At 37.5% G+C, this 27140-nt stretch overlaps 1 protein-coding gene across 1 annotated transcript in view; it reads right to left on the bottom strand.

Annotated features, from left to right (window-relative positions):
- Positions 1 to 27140, bottom strand: part of SLC26A7 (solute carrier family 26 member 7) — a 72531-nt gene that overhangs the window by 12449 nt on the left and 32942 nt on the right. Inside the window, exons 7-15 of the mRNA XM_063300258.1 lie at positions 24589 to 24736; positions 24301 to 24414; positions 22760 to 22837; positions 21010 to 21105; positions 9906 to 10012; positions 8515 to 8581; positions 7534 to 7674; positions 3947 to 3995; positions 2171 to 2307 (exon numbers count right to left, since the gene is read on the bottom strand). Of these exons, the coding sequence (XP_063156328.1) occupies positions 2171 to 2307; positions 3947 to 3995; positions 7534 to 7674; positions 8515 to 8581; positions 9906 to 10012; positions 21010 to 21105; positions 22760 to 22837; positions 24301 to 24414; positions 24589 to 24736 (937 nt within the window). The remainder of the gene's footprint in view (positions 1 to 2170; positions 2308 to 3946; positions 3996 to 7533; positions 7675 to 8514; positions 8582 to 9905; positions 10013 to 21009; positions 21106 to 22759; positions 22838 to 24300; positions 24415 to 24588; positions 24737 to 27140) is intronic.

The following is a 27140-nucleotide window of genomic DNA, read 5'->3' as shown; positions in this document are numbered from 1 at the left end:
AAATACATGGCAGGTTGCAGGAGGTTATGGGGGGAAAAGCATGGGGATCACAGGGCGTATTTCAAATGGCCACTAGGGGGAAGTGTTCTATAATATAAATATTCCCTAAAATAGCATGGTTTTGTAATTCAGAATAAGGCAAAATGCAACTTTGTACAGGAGATTTGTTTGTTTGTTTAATTTTTATCCCACCTTTATTATTTTTATAAATAACTCAAGGAAGGTCTATCTACTCCTACATTTTGTTCCTCAATGGCCACCCTTCTTGGAAAGCCAAAAAGAGAGTATGAAGTTAATAATCATCCTGCAGTTGCTCCCCATCTAATCTGCAATTAATATTCAAATTGTGACTTCTCCATGGTGTGACTTCAAATGCCTGGGTAGACCATAAGTAGCTGTGCTGACACATTAGAACACAATTTAAAAAATCAGAACAGATTAATACTTACTCCAATAGTATGCCAAGAATCCCCTTCACCCTTCTTCCTCCAATTTTATCTAAAATCAAGCCTAAAGGTGGATTTTAGAAAGCCTCTGCTGGGACAACAATATAAACTAAAGGATTCTTGAATTTCTCCAATGGATTTGAGTTGACAGATATAAAAGTTACCACTTTGAAGGCTAACTGGAAATTTGCAAGGAGGTACCCAAGACCCTCATCATTGCTATTGCTGATACTTCCAGGTACAGTGAAACTTCTCAGGGAAAGGTTGCTTAAGGGCAAATCTTACCATCTTTAACCTGGCAAAGGCTTTCAGAAACATCCAATAAAGTCCTCCACAAAAAAACATTAAAATGCAAACAAGACACGTCATATGACTTCACTCTCTGACTACTTCTCTCTCATCCAGTTATAAAGCAATAATATTGGTGTGTTTCACTTATGTGATAATTTGAACATTTCTTTTACTATGGAAACCTCCCAGTAGCCATACATCCAACCCAAGCAAAGGAAGCTGCCAAGGATTTTGGACAGGTCATATTTATAGGAAAGGGAAAAAGGACTGGAGCAGAAAGTGGAAAAAAAGAACAAAATCATATTTTGTCAAAAAGCAGCAGCCATCATCATCCTGAAACAATGAAGAAATTTCCTGGTAACCTATTTCTGTGATCAGTTTCATGTTTCATGCTCATCCATTTCTGTTCCAGTTTGTGAAATTGAAAAAAAAAATGTATTAAAATATGTATCCAATAATGTGTTTGGATAAAATATGCATTACAAAACATATTTTATCCCAAACCTTACATTTTCTAGTGTATATTGTATCAGTTGGAACTGCAAAATTTGATGAAATATGGAAGTTTAAAGGATTAAAAAGTTCTGATATGTACATTAATTTTATGATGTGTAAATTTACTTGGATTCACTATAAAATCTAGACCAAAACTGACATAGGAAGAAAAAAGAAAATATAGAGTGAAACTTTAACAGATCTCCAGTTAGCACTCTTCAGTTGCAATGGACCAAATTTCTATCTTGATGTTACCCTGAAATAAATGACAAGCCCTTTGCATCTGAAATAGTTTGGATAAGAGAATTAAATTTCTGTTAAATGTATGTAATTTGTGTCAATGACATTATGCAAATTATGTAATTGGGTTATTTACATAATGTCATTATGCAAACTATATAAATCACTAAAATGATATCATTTCTAATTTAACCCTGCAACTGGTCTGTAAAATCAAAGTTTCTCTGTATCACAATGTGTAAAATACACCTTCTAGATTGAAACTTGATTTCCATATACACCCTTGCCAATTTACCCCACAAGATGACTCACAGCCTAAAGAGAAAATTATTCTTTTGAAACATACTTCACATGGAAGAGCTAGTTTAATATTGTGATCTTCAAGAAATGAATCAGACCTTCTCTAAAATCCAATAATAAGAAACATCACAATAGCTTTATGCCTACTTCAGGAACATCAAGAGGTACATAGTTTTGAATTGTGGAGTTGCAATATTCTTGAAGGAAAGGAAAATATTTTTAAAAAGGAAGGCTTCCCTCATCTATATGCAAACTTAATGAATATAAGTAAGAGGTGTTTGTTTGTTTTTAAATACCAATCTTCTGCCTTTGTTGGCAGCTTCAACAAACTAAATGTAGAATGAGTTTTATTTAAAAAGCACATGAAGGTGGGTGGACATACAGAAGATCATAAATACCTGAATAAGTACAGAGATACCAGTGTAGTCAAAGAAAGTCAAGCCACTGCAGTCAAATATTAGGTAATGCCTTTCACTGGGATGTTGTTGCAATGATGAATTTCTTAGATCAGCAGATGCAGGATCCATATTCCCTTCTGGAATAAATAGACATTTCCATATGAACAAGCCTTCTCTAGAAATTGACAAATATGGGCCTTTCCATCCAGGAATGAATGGCAACCTGTGTTATTTTAGGTTTTGACTTCTAGTGGATTTCCTTCCTGGTAGCTGACTCTGATATGTTTATCAAGCTGCAGAGGCTGCAACCTGAAAACTGCTGCAGATATAAGCCATTTTTCTAATTCCCTGCAGGGTCAGTGACATAATGAGAATTGAAGGATGAGCAAGCAACCCATTGCTCTTAGAAGTATGGACTCAGGAAAAAAATAAGGAAGATCCAGGGCAAATATCTGCCTTAGGTGCTGAGACATAGCAACAGCCAAGGATGTCAGATACGAACACTGACCTGCTAGGTTATTCTAACGAGTAGGGTTATTCCCCCGAGAAAGGAAATGTTACTTCTCAAATTACTTTGAAGGACATGTTAGTCTGTGGATTATAACTTATTGCCTTGAAGTCCCCACTTCTGTACATGCTTGTTGCTGTGTCACTCAAACATTCTCAGGATTCTCTACTTTCCATCATTTAAAAAAAAAAGCTATAGGAAAAGTCAAGCTCTTCTTCTACCACATTCTCCCCTAGCTACAACAGGGACATCAGCTACAGGTATACAGTACTGAGAACTGAGGGGAAAAAAGGGTCTTGATGAGAACACAGTGTACCAATTCTAGGAAGACAGCATACTTTACTTATATTGAGGCACTAGCACTTCTCTGTTCCTTTACTACAGTGTAGTCTTGCTACTGTGGTCTCAGAACTTTGGCTACCAACAACCCAAGCATGGAAGAAGTTGTTAGTAGCCATTCTTTACTGCCAGCTAATGGCCATTGAGACTTTTATGGTCCAGATCTGATAGCTGTACTGACTACATAGTTCATTTCAAATAACTCAGAAGTATTATAAGGCTGGCAAATGAATACTTATAAAACACTAACAAATCAGGGAGGTCAATATAAACAAGAGGTCCAAGACCATATAAATTCCAATGGATTACAGAATTAGGCATTTTTGAAAATGTAGTACATTTATACTTAGAAACCTTCCCTATGTTGCAATTGAAAAACTTTGAGCCAACCTTGTAAATAAGCTCACAAAAATAGTTTCCTGGAAGAATGCTGATTAGCATCCTGGGGGTTGACATAGGAGGGGCAGTGAGATTTATATTCTTCTGCAGTACCCCATTAAATTCCTATGTTGTGTGTCAATGAGGCTTTTCCCTGCCCCAGCAGTCCATTTGGATTCTATGCTGGACACAGAGGAAGAGTGAACATTATGTCCCTCTTCTACAGTTTGCTCACCTACATGCATTCCTTGTCTCCTATGGCTTCCACGTGAATGAATAAATAAAAGGCCCTTTAAATTACATGGCTAATGCAATCCCCTCACTCCATCAACTCAGGTGCATGAAGTACAGTTCAGGGAACGATCTGTTCCCCTTCTCTTGGATTCATACCCATACGGACATTCGTTCTGGTCCTTTTGCTCACCATGCCAGATGGAATATACGTGGACAGCAGTAAAACATGTCAGATTCTTTCCCACGATTCAACAACCTGACATTAACAGGAAAATTAAGCACTGATCTAGTATTTATTTCTTGAATTGTTCACTCACCATGGCAGTTTCCATTGGATAATGAAGTGAGCAATATGTTCTGTTCATACTGAAACAAAAAGAAAAGCAGCATGATTGATTGATTGCAATGTTAACTCTTATTTTCTGCTGCAAAAATGATTATTCTGACTGTTTTATGAATACAGTGTATTTGCCTTGCTAAGAACTCTGACAGTTATTTTTACACTACTTCTGAAATTGTAGAGTTTCTTCATGATAGGCCTTCAAGAACTTGGCCGCCAGAGTAGCAATATTATCATTTAAAGGGGCATATTATATACAGATCAAACAAAAACAAAAAGGCAGATTTAATACAATTTCCCTGGAAGCATGTTTACAGAATCTGGTTTGCAAGAATTGTTAAGGCTATGGGGAAAATTCTACAGCATTGTTATTACCTGGGATGCAAAGCTAACCCATAATGAATAATAACAATGAAAAAACTACATACTTCTCACTCATTTTTTTATTATTTACTGGTAGCAGTGTTAAAACAGAAGCAAAACCCAGTCATTTCCATTTGATTTCTTTCATTACCTGCAGTAACAGAGATGGAAAGTGTTGATTAATTTTAAAGCTAACTAAAAGACTGTTACTCCTGTGCATGAAAGAAGCCAACATGCTTCCCTCCAGATGTTGAACTATCAGCATTATTATATTGGCCATGCTAGCTGTGGCTGCTGGGAGTTGGAGTTCAGCAATAAATTGTGCAACCATGCATAGGCACACATACCTGATTGACTCATAGGTAAAATCACACCACCATTTCTAGATGGGCTTCAAAAAGTCTCATGTTTATATAATGTGTCCCATTTTCCATCACATACTGATTCCCTAGCTCCATTCTTGCTTTGAGACACAATGCTTGGTGCATTTCCTTTGCAAAGGAATTATGTTTTAATTCCGGTGTTCAGTCTTTGTTTGTAGGCAAGTACAAATCATGATTTGTCAGATAAGAAGAAACAGAAAACTATTGTTTGCTTCAAACCAGGAAGGGAGAGAATGATAGTATTTGAGAAGAAAGATGAAAGGCAGAAGGTGTGCATGAGCCCAGGAGGCATCTACAGGTAGTCCTCACTAGGGATCAAATGGGCATACAGTATGGTAATCATAACTTCAAGACTTCATCTCCAATAGGCAAAGGAGCATTTGACTCGATTTCAAGACCAATTCTATAGAAAAAACTAAGGGGATTGGTCATTGACCTAAGGTTACTGTTTCTAATTCAGAAATTGTATATTGACTCTAGGATCAGAGTAAGGTTTGATCCACAAGGTCTAATGTCCAATCCCTGTATGCAGGGGAGTCAGGCAGGGATGCATTTTAGCTCCTTCTCTGTGCAACCTATACAGGTAGTTCTTGTTTACCGACAGGAATTGGGACCGGGAACTACATTGCTAAGCAACACAGTCATAAGGCACAATATCACGTGACCAAGTCAACTTACAGCGGCAGTTCTGGCAGTCCCAGTTGCTTTTTTTTTAATTATTAAAGCTTTATTAATATTTTTCAAAGTATAATCAAAACACAAAATACAGTATATAAAACAGAATACAGATCTAAAAAGAAACAAGAAAAAACTAAAACAGTGAAAGAATAGTTATAAAAGTATAAAAGACAGGTGACTTCCAACCTTCATCATCACAAATATAAAAGCATATAAAAAAGTTAATCTCTTACTCTTAATTAAACTTTTAATAACATTATTTCTCTAAAATCAAACCATTTAATCGTCAAAACCCAAAATCAAGACTTCATTTTTTTATGTTACAAGCAAATAGTCCAAAAGTAGCTTTAAAAAAAACCTTTTGCTTCCAAAAAGTAAATCCATGATTCAGCTTTTGGCACTTTTTGCCCCCAACATAAAATATGCAACCAAGTTCAAATATTCAACACATTAGTTTCAAAAATAATGTAAAAGCCACCAAGAGAAATCGCATCTCTGTGTTGAAAAAAGCATCCCTTAAGCAAAGAAAACAGCATGCAGATTGGTGTGTTAAGAAATGGGGTGGCCAGTTTTGAGTCCATTTAAACAGCTTCAGTGCAGCTTGGAAAAAGATGACAGCCCTCCCAGTTGATTGCTCACTGCTTGATCTTAAACTCCATTTACGATCTTCTGGCTACAGCCAACCATCCAGAGGACACAGGAATTAATTCTTGGAGTTATGCTTGATTCGGAAAACACTTCTGGGCTCCAGGGTTTCCTGCCTGAGCCCTAAAAATTGCCGCACTGCCAGGTCTACCCACAAGGAACACGAAAAGACAGTGTCTCAAACAGCCATTCCCACCAGTCTGCAGTCCCAGTTGCTGTTAGGTAAATCCTATGCAGTCGCAGCATCCCACAGTCACATGACTGCCTTCTGTGACTTCCTGATGGCTTTCCATTGACTTTGCTTGTTGAAAGCTGGCAGCAAAGGCCACAAATGGTGATCACGTGACTGCAGGATGCTGCGATGGCTGCAGCTATGATGATCTGTCGTAAGTACCCATCATTTAAATTTAAATGGTCACTGAACAAGTGGATGTTAAACAAGAACTACCTGTTCATGAACTCATTAGCAAAAGAACTCTCAGACCCAAACTTCTATCCGCCTAGAATAGCAGATATAGATGTCCCACCTCTGCTTTATGCAGATGACACAGCCATTATTTCAAGGATACCAATTGGTCTTCAACATGCACGCAAAAGCTTAATGCATTACTGCAGCAAAAATGTTTTCCCCTCTCTTTCTGCTGTAATTAGTTTATATATGTTTTGTTTTATCTGGTCATTGACCGAAATAAATATTATCTGAATGTCAGCAATGGTTTAGGTAGATAGGGATCAAATAGGCATACAGTATGGTAGTAATAACTTCAAGACCTCATTAATCTCCAATAGATAAAGCAGCATCATTGTAATCCCACAATCTTAAAACAGGATTTGAAGCTGTCTGTTTTTCCAAATACCTTAGGCAAGACCCCACATCTGGATGAATCAAACAGTTGCACCATTTCTTCCTATTCTATAGATCTGGTCAGTTCAAAATAAAAATGACTCAATTGATCGATTGCCTTGGCTTTTCACAAATGAGCTTTCATGGTTAATATCACTGGAAAGTCAACATTTAAAGGTGGGAAACAGGGTAAAGTAATAATCACATAATTTGGAGTCTTATTTTTGTTGTAATTTGTCCTCCTTTACACGCAGCCAACAGTGTATTTCCAAATTTATACCTTCTCTCATAGTTACACCTCCTCTGGTCAGATATTTCAGAGATAAAATTTGAGAGTTCTTTATTGGGACAGTGCAGGTTGGGGTAGGAGGAGAGAAACATGCTTGGCATCAAAAGAGTCCTAGATTCAATCCCTGACATATTCATATATGACTTCTTTCAGAAACTTGGAAACCTGCTTTTCAGCAAAAGTGTGCTAGGGAGAACAGAGGTCCAACTCAGCATGGCAGGTCCCTTTTAGACTGTCTGAAATGTGTTCTAGTTGCTTACTCATGATCTGTCCCCAGCAATACAAAATACAATCACTTGACTGAAAATCTGGAGCACAAATTAATTTTCACCTTTCCCTTCTCTTTATTAAGTGGGTTTTACCTTGTTCATATCTTCTGACAGGTGCTGTGCACATGTCCACTCCTTCTGGATTCTATTAACTATCTCGGTGTAAAACCTCTTAGCATTCAGAAAGACTAATGGGTTGTTCACTGACACTATTTTCACTGGTTGTAAGGATTCCTTTAGAATAAAAAAACCAAACTTTAGAATATAGAATATTTTAAATCCTTTATAACATACAACCCCTGCATAATCCACACTGAATGTTAGGGGCACAATCAAATGCATTTTCAAATAGACCAATGATGACATGATTTAGGTTAAATTATAGTAATTGATGATCTACCAGATCTGAGCTACAAAAATCAGCAACTACTAAGCAGCAGCAAAGAGATTTTTATGTCTCTTGAAAGTCTGGATTTTTGCAGTCCAGATCTGATATCCCTATAATTGTTCACTCTGGGCAATTGTTCTTGCTGCATAAATTCCTCAATTACAATATATTTTTATTCTTTCAGAATTTATATTTGCAATCCTACATTTTTATAGAGTTGCTTCCATCTCATATTTAGATTTGTTTTCTTCTTGGATGTTACTGTTTTCTCATAAAGTTCAATAGACTATATAAAATAAAAGATTATCATGAAAACCCAAATGCATTGGAACAAAGAGGTATCAACTTACCTCTTTGACTGCCCCAAGCTAAGAGATTCCAGGTTCCCCCCAATAATTTTGCCTAGTACTATCCTGAAAGTTAAGGGAATGCCATGGGTATGCCTTGAGCAGCCATGAAATACAATTGTCACTGAATTATATGTGATATGAATAAAGTCATACTTCTCTCATCCCACTGGAGTACATTTGAGCAAAGCCTGCACACACAGCCTTCACACAGTCTGAAAACAGGACTGAAACTTTTATATTTCTACACAGAACAACTAGAGAGAGAGGAGAGGAATGTTTTCCCAAGCTGAAACTACATCCTTTAGATATAAAGAAGAAGAAGAAAGTTAAGCTTACAAAGTCTACTTCTGTTTTGAATCTGCATTCCATTTCTTTTATGTGCTTCAAGTTCAGTGTTGTTGCTCTATGACAAATATATAGAAGAATGTGTAACAAATACATGAAAACAGAAAATCTTTTAAAAATCAAACGTTTTTCTTGTGGTACTATTCCAAGTGTTCCAGATGCTGTAAATTACTTCCTAAAGTAAGGTAACTGCACATTTAAACCATAGCATCAATATTATATTCTTAAGAACGTACTTAAGCTAATCCTAGAAGTAGCATACCTATGTAAATTGTCTTGAAAGATAAATCATGAAATCATGAAGGATCAATGATTGAAAAATCAATCATGAAAGATAAACATTCTCCAGGTAGATTTTACATAACATATTTTTATTTCCATGAAAATTATACCAATTGCTAGAACTTGGATTAATAAAATTTTAACATGTAAAAAGCTATTTAGAATCACTGTTTAGTTTAGTATTGCAGTGCATCAGCAGCTGTGCAGATGTCTGAATTGGCCATCTGGAGATCGTGAATTTGGGGGGTTAACCTAACACAGAAGGAGGGCACTGGGCTATAACAACACTGTTCAAAAGAAAAGAAATGTAATTATGAATTGGAGAGGGCAGATTAGATGAGCACAGGCAGGTGTTTAACCTTTCCCTTGACTACCATTTTTCCCCTGCAAATAATCATCTTTCAGTCTATATTTGTTTGGGAATCTCACATTTCTCTTGTAATGCTTACTTTGATCCTTGCAATAGTCCTTCTACACCTTGAAAAATGACCTTCTGAAAAAGGGTCAAGGGCCAACTAATGCCGACTGTACTCAACTCATAATTCCTAGTCATTATAGCTGAAGTCACATAGGGAATTGTGGGAGCTAGTTCTCACATGATCAAAAGCAAAAGGTGTGATACCAAATCTGGCCATTACCAAAGATGGATATGGTTTCCCCCATCCCAAAGCAAGTAACTTCTAACCTCTTTTACAGAGCAGGTAGGAGAAAGAAGCACAGGAATCTGAACACTGATTGCAGTATAAATAGAACTCGCATTTGATATACAGCAGTCACCGGAATTTTTTTGTAACAGCTTCTTGTCTTTTGTGCTATAAATCAGAAGCACTTGTGTCCTTGTGGGCCTATATCTGTTCTAATCAAGCTTGCCAGGGATAAGCCTTACCGAAATAGCAAGAGAGAATAATTATATTTCCAACTAATTAAAACTTCCAAGATTATTTGTAGGGGATCAAAAAAAAACAAAAAAAAACCCAGCTAAACAATTATATATAAAAACAATTTGTAGTATGCAACCTGTCATAAGCAGAGCAGAATTAGTATTTCCAAAACTTAGGTACAAAATTATTTGCTTCCAAAAACATTAAAAAATGTCTCACCTTGCAAAACGGAAAACCACTATAAGTATTGTGCAGATGACACCATACAATAGCCCTACATTAGCAGCAAAGCAAACTGTAAACACATAAGTGCTGACCCATATACTCTGAAAGATATAAAAGATGAAAATATATTCAATAATTAGATACACAAAATTCTTTCTACTAGTGATTTTATTAGCTATATAATGAACATTTTCATTACTTTAATTAGAAACAAACAGATGTAAAATCTGACAAGCTATTTCACAAGATACATGTTTTAAATTTGAATAAGTTAACAACTGCATACCTCAGAAGATATATTGACCTTCTAAACTAGTAAATGAAGAGTATTTCATTCTCTAGAATATTGAGCATCTGCTGAAGCACATATGAAATTAAGGCTGTGCGTAACATTCAGAAGGGGTGCTTTGCTAGGCAAGTTAGTGCAAATGAGGCACTCCAGCCCTCCTTCTCAAAGCACTGAAGCAGTTGCATCCTCCGGAAGTCAGAAAAGCAGATGTACATGCACACACATGTGGAAACAACCAGGGAAAGTCTTTGAAGTAGTCAAGCTGGCCCTTTGTGAATCATGACTGCTTTATCAATTCAAAAAAAGGGTGCTTCACTGTGCTTTCCCCTTTTGCCATGCCGTCCTCTGACTCAGAGGGTTCTGATGCTACAGAGCCTATTCTGGACGCTCCAGTCGAATTTCAGCCTCAGCCATTAGGGAGCAATTACTGTCAGCACTTGAAGCTGACTCCACCAGCAATCATACACAGTGTGTATGCTGCAATTCAGATAACAAGGGTCCCAATCCAAGCAGCTCTATGAACTTCAGGCAGCTGAATAGAGGGGCTCAGCATGCCCCCCTGTGATGCAACAGCTGCATCATCTTTAATTGGTTCCCACCTAGTGGTTGCCTTATATCAAGGCCACTGCTGCCCATAGGCTTTCTCTTGGGAACAACCAATTTGTAATGGTTGCTTATTCTAAAACACCATCAGACTCATGAGTAGGAATTCGAAGATATCTGACTTATTAAAGAATAGTATGCAGGATCACAGAGAAAGCTGAGAATGATGAAAGTGCACCAAATGCAAACTAAAAACCCTCAGTGCAAATGAAATCCCTTCCCTCGTAGAATCTTCTCAAGTTCACAATCCCAGGTGCTCCTAATGGTTTCTGATGGTCTGCGGGAAAAGGCCTTGAACAGATAACATAACCCAAACACGTTCCATTGTACTGATTTCATATACAGAGCTTGGTACAAGGTCTCATAGCAGCTCCTTCCCAAACGGAAACGCGTGTCAGCGCCATGGCATGTGAAACATTACGATGTATAAACTACATTGAACATGACACTATTCAGCTTGGAACTTGTATGCTTGTGCCCTGTAACTCATACCTTGAACTTCTCTGACTTCATTGTGCTTCTCTGACTTCAGACTGGCCAAAGACCTTCCCATGAACATTTGAACCTTGGACTGTGATCTGACCATACTACCTGTTCGTTGCTCTGGCTTGGACAAGATCTCAGATTTCTGTAAACTTTGCTGGAGTATGTGTGTGATCTGCCTGCTGCTGTTTGTAATTCATTTGCAACACAAAGTAAATTGCTTAAACCTTGGTGAATGTGTTTGGTCTTCAACAGGTCAGATTTCAAACACTTTGCACAGTTCCAATGAGAGCTCTTAAGTTAGTATTCCAATTACATTTTTAAGAGACCCCTTTTGGTGGCTACTTGCAATGGATCACTAAAGAAATCAAAATGTGCATTAAGCAATACAGTAATGACCGAAGCAGGATTTTGTTTTTATATTAGTTAAGCTAAGAAGTGGTAAGATGTTCCTTCACAAAACATGGAAGTGTGAAAACCTCTGGACCTAGAAACAGTGTCCGTGGAATACGATTAGACCTATCTTTCTCCATGAAAGCAGCCACATTGACTTACAATATCCCCGTGAGATAAATAAGTTAAATGTGACTAAACAGCTTATCCAAGTCAAGTGAAGGTGAAATCATACAATGGAAAGTATCCAGTCAACTTGACAGGCCCTTCATCTTCAGAAGAGGGCAGTGTATAGCAAAGAATTCCTGGGGCACACTGCAAAGATGAAGAGGCAATTGGCATAGCATTCTGCAACCTGCAGTTTGACCGTGAGCCTCATAGCCAAGTGGGGTTTGACTGTGGCCAGACTGATCCAAACTTTCTAAAGCATGGTAGATATCATTCCTCAGCTGTTTATTCCCTACTGGAGAAACCAGTGGATGTTCCATGATAATGTGCAGCAAGCTGTGTGACGAAAGCACTGTACATATTCACATTCCAGGACATTGGTACTATGAAACCTAGGAAATATATTGAATTGGCCTTCATCTCTTGAAAAATAAATATACGGCAGGTAACTTAATAAGCAGCACAACATTAGAGGGGAAAAATCAATACATTTTATAAGTATATGCAAGGAAGGCTGGTAAAATTGAAATATAAATATTTGTACCTGCATCCCTGGTACAGCATTGTGAATTAATTAAAACTTACTTCAGCTCCACCATAAGAAGCAGTACTTTTAAGCCAGAAAGTTGAAGGCAGGGAATTCATTAACACTTACATTCTGTATTGTGACAGCTAAGGCCTCTGTTATTTTCTACCTTCTTTGCTAATAGGCTTAAAGATGCATACAGATGGATCTTTATTTTTTATTTCTAACAAATTAATTTGACCAGCCCCTGGACAATTACACATCATTGGGAAAATAAATATTCCTATACTGTTGGATAAGCAACAGAGAACAGGTTTCGAAATTACAAATATCTTCAAAACTAGCATGTCCATCCCTATAGAAAAGCGGCAAAATGAAACATGGTACCATGGACACTTACAGATTTAGTATACCATTCTCTGAAATGTGACTGTAGCCAGTAACAAGACACTGTTAACAAGAAAAATATAACTTCCTTGGATAAATTTCAACCCTGAAGTATTGTATATTCCTACAAGATCTGATATTAATGATCCTCAGAGCATAAATGTATTTTAAGCCATGGCACTAAGAGAATTGAAGTTGAGGCTTTTTTTTTTAATAGAATCATAGAATGGAAGGGTCAGAAGGAACCTTGGAGATTACCTAGGCCAACCCTCTGCTCAGTGCTGGAATCTACTGCTATCAGAGATTGTAATGGAGGTGATGAAATTAGCATGAAATAGTGAGCAGGATGGTGAAATGAGATGACAAGAAAGCATGATTTTATATATTTCAGAATATATATTTTATGCATGCCTCTTCTGGTTTCTTAGATCATCTCTTCATAAGGTTGCCTGCTTCTACTCAAGGACCATAGCTTTCTGACATCCCCTTGATTTCTTCTGATTCAAACAAAAATATCATAGCATGGGAAAAAGGAAAAATCATGAACAGGAAATTAAAAGTGCCTTTTAACAAATCTGGAATTAAACCATATTTATTTTTGCATTTGCTTGGACATTTTCAGATACTTGTTCTAATGCTACTGGATTTCAAACCCTTATTTCAAAGCACAATTGTAATGTAGAAATTTTCCTGTAAAGTAAAATGAAGGACTTCAGCAAAGGATCGTTACCTTGTCGTGGTGCTGGAGCTTGAGCACCTCAATGATGCCATGAGCTAAACCGTGAAGGGCCACCCAAGACGGGAAGGTCATGACAGAGAGGTCAGACTAAATGCGATCCCTGGGGAAGGTAATGGCAACCCACCTCAGTATTCTTGCCGTGAAAACTAAATGGATCAGTACAACCAGAGATATGTCGGTATACCATCGGAAGATGAGACCCCCAGGTCGGAAGATGGTCAAAATCCTACTGGGGAGGAACAGAGGATGAGCTCAACTAGCCCCAGATGTGATGACGCAGCTAGCTCAAAGCCGAAAGGACGGCTAGCGGCCGACGGTGCTGGTGGTGAACGGCGAATCCGATGTTCTAAGGATCAACACACCATCGGAACCTGGAATGTAAGATCTATGAGCCAGGGCAAATTGGATGTGGTTATTGGTGAGATGTCAAGATTAAAGATAGACATTCTGGGCGTCAGTGAACTGAAATGGACTGGAATGGGCCACTTCACATCAAATGACCACCAGATCTACTACTGCGGACAAGAGGACCACAGAAGAAATGGAGTAGCCTTCATAATTAATAGTAAAGTGGCTAAAGCAGTGCTTGGATACAACCCAAAAAATGATAGAATGATCTCAATTCGAATTCAGGGCAAGCCATCTAACATCACAGTGATCCAAATATACGCCCCAACCACAAATGCTGAAGAAGCTGAAGTAGAGCAGTTCTATGAGGATCTGCAGCACCTACTGGACAACACGCCTAAAAGAGATGTTATTTTCATCACAGGAGACTGGAATGCTAAGGTGGGCAGTCAAATGACACCTCGAATTACAGGTAAGTATGGCCTGGGAGAACAAAACGAAGCAGGACACAGGCTGATAGAATTTTGCCAAGACAATTCACTCTGCATAACAAACACTCTCTTCCAACAACCTAAGAGACGGCTTTATACATGGACTTCACCAGATGGACAACACCGAAATCAGATTGATTACATCCTTTGCAGCCAAAGGTGGCGGACATCTGTACAGTCGGTAAAAACAAGGCCTGGAGCTGACTGTAGTTCAGATCACGAACTTCTTCTTGCACAATTTAGGATCAGACTAAAGAGATTAGGGAAGACCCACAGATCAGCTAGATATGAGCTCACTAATATTCCTAAGGAATATGCAGTGGAGGTGAAGAATAGATTTAAGGGACTGGACTTAGTAGATAGGGTCCCGGAAGAACTCTGGACAGAAGTTGGCAGCATTGTTCAGGAGGCGGCAACAAAATACATCCCAAAGAAAGAGAAAACCAAGAAGGCAAAATGGCTGTCTGCTGAGACACTAGAAGTAGCCCAAGAAAGAAGGAAAGCAAAAGGCAACAATGATAGGGGGAGATATGCCCAATTAAATGCAAAATTCCAGAGGTTAGCCAGAAGAGATAAGGAATTATTTTTAAACAAGCAATGTGCGGAAGTGGAAGAAGACAATAGAATAGGAAGGACAAGAGACCTCTTCCAGAAAATTAGAAACATTGGAGGTAAATTCCAGGCAAAAATAGGCATGATCAAAAACAAAGATGGCAAGGACCTAACACAAGAAGAAGAGATCAAGAAAAGGTGGCAAGAATATACAGAAAACCTGTATAGGAAGGATAACAATATCGGGGATAGCTTTGACAGTGTGGTCGGTGAGCTAGAGCCAGACATCCTGAAGAGTGAGGTTGAGTGGGCCTTAAGAAGCATTGCTAATAACAAGGCAACAGGAGACGACGGCATCCCAGCTGAACTGTTCAAAATCTTGCAAGATGATGCTGTCAAGGTAATGCATGCTATATGCCAGCAAATTTGGAAAACACAAGAATGGCCATCAGACTGGAAAAAATCAACTTATATCCCCATACCAAAAAAGGGAAACACTAAAGAATGTTCAAACTATCGAACAGTGGCACTCATTTCACATGCCAGTAAGGTAATGCTCAAGATCCTGCAAGGTAGACTTCAGCAGTTCATGGAGCGAGAATTGCCAGACGTACAAGCTGGGTTTAGAAAAGGCAGAGGAACTAGAGACCAAATTGCCAATATCCGCTGGATAATGGAAAAAGCCAGGGAGTTTCAGAAAAACATCTATTTCTGTTTTATTGACTATTCTAAAGTCTTTGACTGTGTGGACCATAACAAATTGTGGCAAGTTCTTAGTGGTATGGGGATACCAAGTCATCTTGTCTGCCTCCTGAAGAATCTGTATAACGACCAAGTAGCAACAGTAAGAACAGACCACGGAACAACAGACTGGTTTAAGATTGGGAAAGGAGTACGGCAGGGCTGTATACTCTCACCCTACCTATTCAACTTGTATGCAGAACACATCATGCGACAAGCTGGCCTTGAGGAATCCAAGGCTGGAGTTAAAATCTCTGGAAGAAACATTAACAATCTCAGATATGCAGATGATACCACTTTGATGGCTGAAAGTGAAGAGGAACTGAGGAGCCTTATGATGAAGGTGAAAGAAGAAAGTGCAAAAGCTGGTTTGCAGCTAAACCTCAAAAAAACCAAGATTATGGCAACCAGCTTGATTGATAACTGGCAAATAGAGGGAGAAAATGTAGAAGCAGTGAAAGACTTTGTATTCCTAGGTGCAAAGATTACTGCAGATGCTGACTGCAGTCAGGAAATCAGAAGACGCTTAATCCTTGGAAGAAGAGCAATGACCAATCTTGATAAAATAGTTAAGAGCAGAGACATCACACTGACAACAAAGGCCCGCATAGTTAAAGCAATGGTGTTCCCTGTAGTAACATATGGCTGCGAGAGCTGGACCATAAGGAAGGCTGAGCGAAGGAAGATCGATGCTTTTGAACTGTGGTGTTGGAGGAAAATTCTGAGAGTGCCTTGGACTGCAAGAAGATCCAACCAGTCCATCCTCCAGGAAATAAAGCCAGACTGCTCACTTGAGGGAATGATATTAAAGGCAAAACTGAAATACTTTGGCCACATAATGAGAAGACAGGACACCCTGGAGAAGATGCTGATGCTAGGGAGAGTGGAAGGCAAAAGGAAGAGGGGCCGACCAAGGGCAAGATGGATGGATGATATTCTAGAGGTGACGGACTCGTCCCTGGGGGAGCTGGGGGTGTTGACGACCGACAGGAAGCTCTGGCGTGGGCTGGTCCATGAAGTCACGAAGAGTCGGAAGCGACTAAACGAATAAACAACAACAAGATGAAGGAGCACTAAGTTAAAACATTATATTCTAATCAGAAAAAATATGTTATTTGTGTTTAGAAACAAAACAGAAACAAAACAGAAACCGGAGTACTCAGGAATTATGACAAAGGTCCACTTCATCTCTAGCATATGGGGTTTTAAGGAAACCAAAATGATGGGGAATTAGCCTCTGGTGACTGATTGATATTTGAATGAGGCAGTTTGATGATTTTCAATCTCTTCCATTGTGGACATGTTCCTATGTAATTCATATCACAATGCATACTTCTCAGACCAAATTTGCCAAATTGAAATTACAATCACATCTGGAGTGAAGTCATTTCTTTGCAAAAGCATTGAAGCATAGAACCTGGGAAAACAACTGGCTCAGCACTTACATATTAAAATGATGACTATGAATTTCAAGCAGATGACAAGGAGCACAAAAAACAAAGGGTCAGGACAACCCTTTATACAAATCCTGAATAGCAGAAAATAAAAATCAATGTTTGAAAAGAGAACCTTGGCCAAAAGCTCTAACTAGTGATCAGCCAAAGGAGAAAGCTATTTTTGCAGCAATAGGTGTTGTATTTCAAAGCCTGCAAACTAAGTATATCATGCAAAGAAGGCCACACCCAGCTGTACTGGTTGCTGCCTGATGTTGAAAAAAATATCAAAAGACCAACTTTCTAGGCTTCCCAGCAATGTTTCCAGGCTGCTGAGAGGTGTCAGTAATGATAGTGGCCACCACAGTCCTCCTTCAATAGCTTCCTGACTGGGTAACACATTCAGACTCATTCAGGCAAACCTAGGCATCTCTAAGGAACAAAACTTGTAAAATTATATATCTCACTTCCCGCTTTTACAATCAGCCACATGACTATATGCAAACACCACCTCAAAGATGTATTATCAGATGATGATGATCTGCTTTTGTTGCTTCTGTTTGCTTTAAATCCTTTGTTTGCTGCCCAGAGTCACAATTGCAAGCTGAGCAGCTGAATAAATTAATATAAGAAAGAAAGAAAGAAGAATGCATCTAAGGTAACTGATTGATTGGCTTAACTTTTCAGGTGTTCTGTGGGAATAGTCTCTGCTTGTGAAGTCTTGCTTTGTCTTTAAGCGGTTAAGAATTAAGAGTGAGGTTCTGTTCTTTCACGCTATGCAATTTCAGGCTGTCTGCAAACTATTCTGGTTGTTCTTAAGACTGAAAGTTTTTGCAGTGTCAGAACATTTTTGTTTCTATATAACATTTGATATGCGATAAAGCAAAATGTTTAATTGTTTCTCTTTCCCATACCATTTCTTGTTCTTTTAGCTTTTGACTCATCTTTCCCTGAGTGTCCTATGGAGTTTTAAACATCCAAGCAGTATCACAGTATTTATTTCAAAAACACTTGCTGAGCAAGTCAAGGCCCCACCTTTGGCATTAGGATATATCAGTCATTAAAAGGACACAAATGCCTGGATAAGATGGGCCAAAAAAAATCACCTCCTTACCTAGTACTCATAGAGTTACTATGGTTGGTATTCAATCAAAATTCTTATTAATAATGTCAAGATACTATCCTGATGCAGAGCAAAGAAATGTTGTTGCTTTTTCCATAAAACATAGGCATATTTAAAAAATACATGGTTTTCTGGCAACATAGTTTTAAAAACACTGCAGAGACAGATTATTACTATAATCATTATCTTATTCTATACTGGCACATAAACTCTCATCATACAAAAAAGAAAGACGGAAGGATATTAGCAATCAATAAAGTCTTTTTATTTTGAAACTAAAATATTAAGTGATGCATCCTGTGCACAGTGAAAAGCTGAAATATCACAACAGTTAGATCTTAAAAGCTAACCATAAATGTTTGAATACTTTTACCTGCCAATCCAATAAAGATAACACCCTGATTTGGTTATTTGAAGTATACCTTTCAAATAAATGATTTTTATTCGCATGCAAACTCAAAAAATTATTTCCAATTGTTTTAAGAGAGTTTATTTCCTCAATTCACTTGAACCCTCCCTGAAATATGATGTATTTCTAATATACCATTAGATAGTTTAGAGATCCCTGAAGTTCCAAGTTGACATTATCTGCAATCATGTTTCTTTGATACTCTGTGAAAGTATCCAATTTTTTTTTCTTATAAGATTAAAATTCCACATGGATTTTTAAAAGAACAGTGATAATTGCCATTTTAGCCACAAATAAGAAGGCAGATCCCCAAGGTCTTGTGTCAGGTGTTGTCACAAAATGTTGCACAACTATTCCTCAAAGCAGATGCATAATTCAAAGCAGATATATAATTTCCATTCCAAGACTCATCTTTCCATTTTATACAGAATAGCATCATTTTTCATACACATGGACAGCAAGAACAAGCGACCATATAATGAACATGTAAAATTTAAATAGTTCAGAAATACCCAGATTCAAGCAGTTTCAGTTTCCTTGAGAAATACTAAAAACGTTAAGCCCTTCTCATGTTCTGAACAGTGATGAAAGGTCCCCTATTTGTTAATCAGCTGCAAACTGATCTGAAGATTGATTTGAATTTTAAATGTTCTTGTGGTGAACTTCTGGAGAAGAATAAAAGGCCATTGTTTGGACCCCAGTACTGAGTCACTGCATGCATCCTTTTCTGGCATATATAATTTTTATTAAGAATTTTGATTATAACAGTAAAATTTAATATAAACTAAACTAAAAGAAAGAAAAGAGAATAGAAAGGAGAAAAAAGTGCAAGAAAAAAGAAAAGAAAGAGAAAGGAATATAATAAAGAGAAAATAAATATATAAAGAAGTTACTTCCAACCTTCACTACAAGTATAAACAAATTTAGTGACTCTTCACCCTCTCTAAGGTTACAAACATTTATCTCTTCAACCCACATACCATCTCTTATCTATAAACAAATCCATGAAACATCTTTTCAGTCCTGGTGTCAGCAGAAAGTCCATAAAGGGTTGCCAGAAGTAACAATATATCTTGTTTTAACCTTGATCAAATAAACCAGCTTTATATTCCTTCCTTTTACTTCTAACAGTCTTAATCTTTAGTTCATTCAAATATTGTCATAGCATTTGATTTCTCTTCATTTCTTCTTTGTCCCATCACACAAAGTTCTTCAAGGCTTTAACAAGCCTCTTTTGTAAATCCAATAGGAAAAAAATTATCCAGGTCACTCTCTCGGTTTGTCATTTGTATTTCCCTTTTAAATTTTAAAACCTCAGCCAGTTTCTTTCGTAGATCTAGTGAAACATTCTTTTCTAAGTCATTCTCTTGGCCAGTCAATTGTAAATGCACTTTTGATCCATCTCTATCTTTTCAGATAAAATTTGTTCTACATCTGTCATTTCTTCAATAACATCTTTTGGACATAGTCTATCCATAGAAGCAGATATCATTACTGACATTGTTGATATTGTCACTACTATTTTCTGATTCCATTCTTTAAAAGTGTCCTTCAGTATTTTCATTGTTATTATGTTTTGCAACATTTTACAGGCTTGTAAATCTTTCCTCTACCTAAAAGCTTTAGTCTCCTCTAGTGCCCAGTTTTTGAAATCATGAAATTTCTTATCTTTGTTTTGTCTTGTAAAAACCAAAACAGAATCTATTTCCCATGAGAAGTTGTTTATTCTTTATAATAAATTCCAAATTCTTGTTGTAAAAGTTTCAATAGTCCAATTTTATCTGGACCCTTAGTCCATTTATAACTTTCTACAATCAAAATCTTATTTAGCTTTTTGCTGTTTATTTCAGATTCTTTAAATTCTTAAGCTTATGATTAAAATTTTATTTTATTCAGGACTGAAGGCAGACTCACCCAGTTATTTCAAACTTGTCAGTCCGAAGGTCTCTAATAGCTTAGAAGTAGTTAATGAATAATTTCCAAAAGTTATTAGAAAGTGAGGTTTGCAAACTTAGTGTCCTTTAAAAGTCTCTGCTGTGGTTGTGAGCAAGATTACTATTCCTGTCATCTCCCAGCATTCAAACCCATGGAAAACTTCTGTCCTGAGGTCTCCTCCAAGAAGCAGTCATCCGGAGCACATGTGGGCAATGTCCCATCCTCTCCTTATCCAGAAAAGTTCCAAGGAACTGGTCTACTCACTGGTTCCTTGGTCTTTGACACAGGTCATCAGGTCTGCTTTTGTGAAGCCATCTGCAGTTTGCTCTACCTCCCCCAGAAGAGCAGATGGCCTACATGTGTACTTTTTTGGGATAATACAAAAAGGATACAAGGATAAGGGGGCAAAATGTCTACGATTACTCCATGTACCGAAAAGATCATGCAGTAAAGCATCCTGAAGTTCAATTTCACTTACCCATTCAATTTTATCCACACTCCAATATTTTTTTAAATCTCGGAATTGCATCAGCATTCCCTTCAGCCCCACCACAATGATACTTGCTAGTACACCCTGAAATGAAAGAAACATTCATTACAACATGAAGTTCATTATTGTGGAGGGGGAATTATTTTGGCAAAAGGACTGGCAAGTAACAAGGCAGCAACAGACATTGTTCTTACAGATATCATTCACTCCCCCAAATAAACATAACGCAAAATTCAAAATTCAAAAAAACAAAACAAAACTGGAAGCTGTTTAGCTGAATGGAATTGTTACACTTGTATCTATCATTTGTCCCTGTAGTTTCTGTCCTGCCCCACAACTCTCACTGTTGAAGTCTTTCGTTTTTAAAGGCTTTCTTCAGAAAAAAGTTGATCTGATATTCAGATTGACCTATTTTGTATTCTTCTCTAGGATTCTTCTTGGTTTTATACTATTATAGGCATACAATATCTGAATTACAACTTTCCTTTTCTCTGTCTGGACCTTCAGGACTAAGGTAGAAGTATAAAAAGCTTAGTACTTCTTAGAAAAAGCAGTTATGATGGCTGTTCCCTGGATACCTCTATGCCAACTTCCACAGTGCAGTATGGAGTGTCTGGACTCAATCACCTTAATGAAACTGAGATTATGGCTCAGTGTGATATGTGAACTTCATGTAGCTCCTTTCTGCTGCTTAATCACCATTCCCCTAATGAAGAGCCTGATGAATTTTCTTAAGTTTTTACAACTAAAAGTGGATCAAATAGGTTTCTATATACTCAAAAATGAGTATAGATCAGATATTTCTTTTCTTCAGTGGTGGCCAACCAACAGCAACTAATGATTAAAGTAATGACCTGCTGGCAATCATGATATCTTCCACCTGTGCATGACAGCCTTCTTGGGTTTTATGATTTTTCTTGAATGAATCTGCAGTCTGTGTGCAGTTACATATGTAAAAATAATCTCCACCGAATGCAGGGGGATTTCCTTCTGCATAATATAAAAAGTAAAAACTCCTTTGAATCAAAGTTGGCTCTTGGAGACTACATTCAGTGAACAGATTTCTAGCAACAATTTTTTTTCTTATAATTATGTCCCATCTTTCCACCAGAAACTTAAAACACTGTATGAAAAATGGCCATATGGAAGTGATGGACCACTGCCTTCTTCTGGTTTGTTTATTTGTTTTTTACTTCCCCACCTAGCTTATAGCTCAGGGTTTTTCTAGTGATCTCCCATCAAAGTTTTAAGCAGATCCAACCTAAACCAGCCAGGTAGCTCAAGCAAATTACCCCACAGTTACTTCCCTTTCATCTATTAACCTAAGTCCCTGTGCAAGCACTTTTGTTACACACAAAAGCTTTCTTTTTCTTAAGCAAAAAATAAATACTTCTCTGCTTATACATTGGAAGAATAAATTATGTTCTTGTGCTGGGGCCAGAAACCCCAGCTCAGTCCTACGGCCTATTGTAATCTTATATACTAGGTGCAAAGTATCTAAGCTTCTGCAATAAGTTCCACTGGAAGCAAGCAATTTTGCTCTTATCCAAGCAAAATAAAGAGTACTTTTTTGCATATTTGTTCTTGGCACACAGCAATGGTGTGTTCTTTCATTTTAATGGAATCATAATGAAAAGTGGAATGATCATTTTCAGAAATAATTTAAGCTAAATAGTTATACAATGCTAATAATAACAACAACAACAACAACATTTAAAAGGGAAAAAAAGGATTGTACCATGGGTAGCCAGTATAAAATTGGTCCTATTGCATAGATAACCACAAGCACCAATATACAAGATATCAGACAAGCCACCTAAAAATAGTTGGAAAGAAAAAGTATAAATAATCATATTATTTAGATTCTAAAGCATGTATAAATAAAAGTGATTGGTTTTCTCAAAGTTGCTGAGCATAACAAACCACTGCAGACATACAAAAATTAAAGGAGCTGGGAAAGGGACTTTTGGCTCTCACATAATCTGGAGTTGGAAGCATTTGCGAATAAATTAATATTTGACTTGTTATGGGGTACTCCTACCCTACTCAAGAAGCAAATACATAGGTCAAATAACAGCATATACAATATAAACACAAAAGGGGCATTTTTCATTTCAGGTACACCACTAAAGGACAGCTTTAAAGAAGAAAACTCAAAGATGTGAAGTTGTGTGTTTTTTTTTAAATAACAATGTGTTCACTGTCTGCTTGTATATTTATAAATGTTGAAATCCACAGATATCTGTATATACCCACATTTCATGTTTACACATTTCAGCCTTCCAGCCTTCCAAGGTCAGTAAAATGAGTACCCAGCTTGCTGGGGAAGGTGACGACTGGGGAAGGCAGTGGCAAACCACCCCGCTCTATAGTCTGCCAAGAAAATGTCGTGAAAGGGGCATCCCCCCAAAATGCCAGACATGACTCAGTCCTTGCACAGGGAACCTTTCACCTTTTTTTCCACATATTTCATTTAAATCATGTAGGACAGATTTACATTTGTATAGATGCATATGTAACAAAACCACCACTTGGCCTACCATGGCTTTTGAACATGGTGGGAAATCTGGGAAATATTGTTGTAATGTATCTGGAAGTCTTCAGAATGGAGAAGTCTGCTCTAGCTACTCCAGCATGCTAACACTGGTGCTAAGAAATGTGTCTATATACTAGAGAATTAAGTCTTTACTTTAAAAAAAACATGCTTCAATTTTGATTTGTATGTGAATGATTTATATTTTCTTAAAGAAGTTTCCCTTTTCCTTTCTTCTACTCTGTGTAGACTGCAGAGTACTTTGATGTGACTAACTTACTCTTCATTTTAAGAAAACTTTGTTTTGCCTTCAAGAATTTTACAGTGGATTATACATTGTGGAAGATACACAGCTGCCATCAAAAACAAGCAGCTCTTGTCATTTTTTTCCTTTCTCTCTCTCCTTTTGCATATTAAAAAAGAACTGTGTAATGAGAAATTGTTGTGCCAGAAGTTTCTCTGACATATGGAGCATCATGTTGTCAGAGAAGAAAGAAAAGAAAGGGAACTGTTGTTTTCTACAGCAACTACATCCCTTTCATAAATGTGACTCTGCTCTAAATGCCAAATGAATCAATTACTATACATTTTAAAGTTTCTTTACCACTCTGTTCTGGTTCTTAGTCACACTAAGACTTCTAGGATTTTTTAAAGATGGTGTATTACTAGATACTCATTACTCCCCTGAGCTGAATAGTTATTCCACACAGGTCATTGTGTCCACCCCACCCTGGCAGTAGGAATACCTGTGTTTTTGCTCCAGTGTTGTATAGAAGTATGGTTCGCCCCATGGCTGCTGCACTTGGTATGCAAAAGAAAAATGAAGGGATCACATTGCTGAGGCCATGGGCCAAGAACTCCTGGAAATGTTAAAAAAAAAGTAAGAATAAAGGAAGAGTTCTGTTAAGACTAGACTAAAGTCCCATTGAACCAAGTACTCTCAGCTGAATTCAGACTGCCTTCCCATCTCTTATGCCATCGTGCCCAAATAAATGCATCCTGAAGTCAAATTTTAAGGCTATTAATTTTTTTACCTGGTTATCATCCACAGAGTAATTAAATCTTTTAGCAGAGTCATGGGCCAGAGCTAGAGATGCCACATAACCAACTAACGCAACTCCAAAAGCCTCTGTCACTACTTCAGGGAGGATATTCAAAGGTGGAGACCTTGGTGCCGGTATACTGTAAAAGTAAGGGCAATTTTAGGTGGCAGAAAATGTCATGCAATAGAAGAAGGTGGCAAGACTGTTGTCAATGTTACATGAATACCACAGAGAAGTCAGCTGTACTGTGTATTATTCCACCATTACAAGTATCATTAGAACCTGCAAAGGCACCAGAGCAAGATTCAAGCAGCTAGATTCTTTGGTTAAAAGCTAGATTCTTTGGTTAAGTACAGGCAATTCCATCAAGTGCCATATTTTGAGAGAACGTGCGTTTGTGGAGCATCTGAAATAGGAGATATTGCACATGTCCTATTTAACTGCCAATTATATGCCCCAGCAAGGTCTCAGTACCTAGCGACACTAATTGACAGAACCATACATTGAGACTATAACAAACGATTATGTTACTTCCTTCAGGGCACAAACACATACTGTATGTAGTCACTAGAACTGCTAAATTTATCGTCAGGGCTGTCCAATTGAGAACACATTTTGTAGATCACATTGGAGTGGCATGCAAAGGTGATGAATTCACCTGAACACATATTGTTTTTGTATTTCATTAATAATTTTATTATAAGCCTCTGCATCATCTTATACTCTTTTATCTTACTCTTTTATCTCTATTTCACCTTACTATATTTTATCTTATTTTATCTCACTTTAGCCTATTTTATCTTATCTTATTGTATTTTATATGCCTTAGGCTACTATATTTTATTGTGGCTGATGCCTAATTTTTTGATATGGTCAATTGACTAATCAATAAAGTTAAACTAGAACCTGCAAAGGCATTCTTCTGTGCATTATGGTTACTGCGTTATAGGATCTACCTAGTTACCAGTTGTGTGCGCAGTTCTGTGCTCCTAGTAACTGTTAAACTGTTCCAAAATTAGCATAAGGCTAAGAGCATGATCTGGAAATATGCCGTTTAAATTTCAGTCATCAGCTTAATTACTTGAGAACCATAGGCAAGTCTCAATCTCAGAGTCCATCATGCTTTTTGTAATATTAGAGTAATTTAACTGGCCTATCTTGCAGTGTGCTTGCTTGCTTGCTTTTTATTTATTTTGCTCTAGTTTGGTGCTGCCTCCATACGGACTCTGTGTGAAAGAATTATTCCATTAGTATGCATTATTACAGTAAGGAATTTAGGAACAGAGTTATATTAATAGTATTATTATTATTATGTATCATTTTCCTCTGGATAGTTTCAGTGGTTACTTAATTTGGGACCTGATATCCCAGGCCACTTTCTATTTTGAAATCAGTAACCTTTAACTAATGTTTTAGTTATACAACATGTCTTAAAAATGATAAAGATTTGCACTGGCCAGGGTTCAAAGAGAAATATACTCAAATACTTACACTTATGTTTCTCAAACAGAAGCCCCCATGACACATAAAAATTGCTTCTGGCATGTATATTTGGTGGGGCAAAGGGGCTGAAAACAAGCTAATGTCGGCAGGGTTGAAAATAGCTATGACTAGGAATTACTGATCTTATATAATCTCCCTATTATCATGTGAGTTTTCAAGCTTTTTGCAGCACTTCAAAAGCGTATAAACATTTATATGTTTTCACAGAAAAATGTCTCATTTCACCTCCAATGCTCCTGAAAACTATTCTCTTTCAAATTTTGGTTGAATCCTGGAACTATACTGGCAGAGGAATAAGGGTAGGTGGTTTTCCCAAACATTAAATTCTAAAGTTATGAGGTTTCTGCCCTTACTTTGATAATTAGGTTTTAAATTTTTATAAAAATGTGTCGATACCAACTGTGGTAATAATAAGAAAAAATAATGCATTCTGTCTCAGAGCTCTCTTATATTAGCTAATGGGGCTGTGCAAAGCCTTTAAAAGAGATACTTCACAGAGTGCGTTAGTTTGACATAGCACCCTTCTTCAAAATATTTGAGCAGTCACATTACCTGGAAGATGCCATGGCTGCTCAGAATGCTGTCCCTGGTTGCACGTGCATGCTTGTATATGCACAAAGAGCAGTTCCGGTGAAATAAGTGGCTGGGCTCATGCATACATGCACAGACAGCATTTTTAACAAGCCAAAGCTTTAATTCACCTCTTTCAAATGCTGTGCACAACTCTGCTGGTTAATAAAAGTTACACTGTTACCTTGTTCCTCACTAATTATCCTTGAATTTAAAGCACCTTTTAACAAAACCCAAATGTGGGTGCTGCGAAAACAGAACATTCTGATAATTCTAATGCCTTTTCCAGTTTTTTCTCTTTTCAAAAAAACATTCCCACCCCCACCATGCACCATGAAAGGAAATATATTTATAGCAACTCCTGAGCATATTTTAATGTGTTTCAGGTCCTGGGGATGTGGCGGGGATGGGGAGAGAGCAGAGCAGAGCCTTCAAATTTCCCAACACTGGAAGCAAATCGCTGCGGAGGT

This window comes from Candoia aspera, chromosome 3 (genome assembly GCF_035149785.1).
Source record: "Candoia aspera isolate rCanAsp1 chromosome 3, rCanAsp1.hap2, whole genome shotgun sequence".
NCBI lineage: Eukaryota > Metazoa > Chordata > Lepidosauria > Squamata > Boidae > Candoia > Candoia aspera.
Note: the sequence above shows the minus strand (reverse complement) of the source record. Positions and strands in the feature narration are given on the sequence as shown.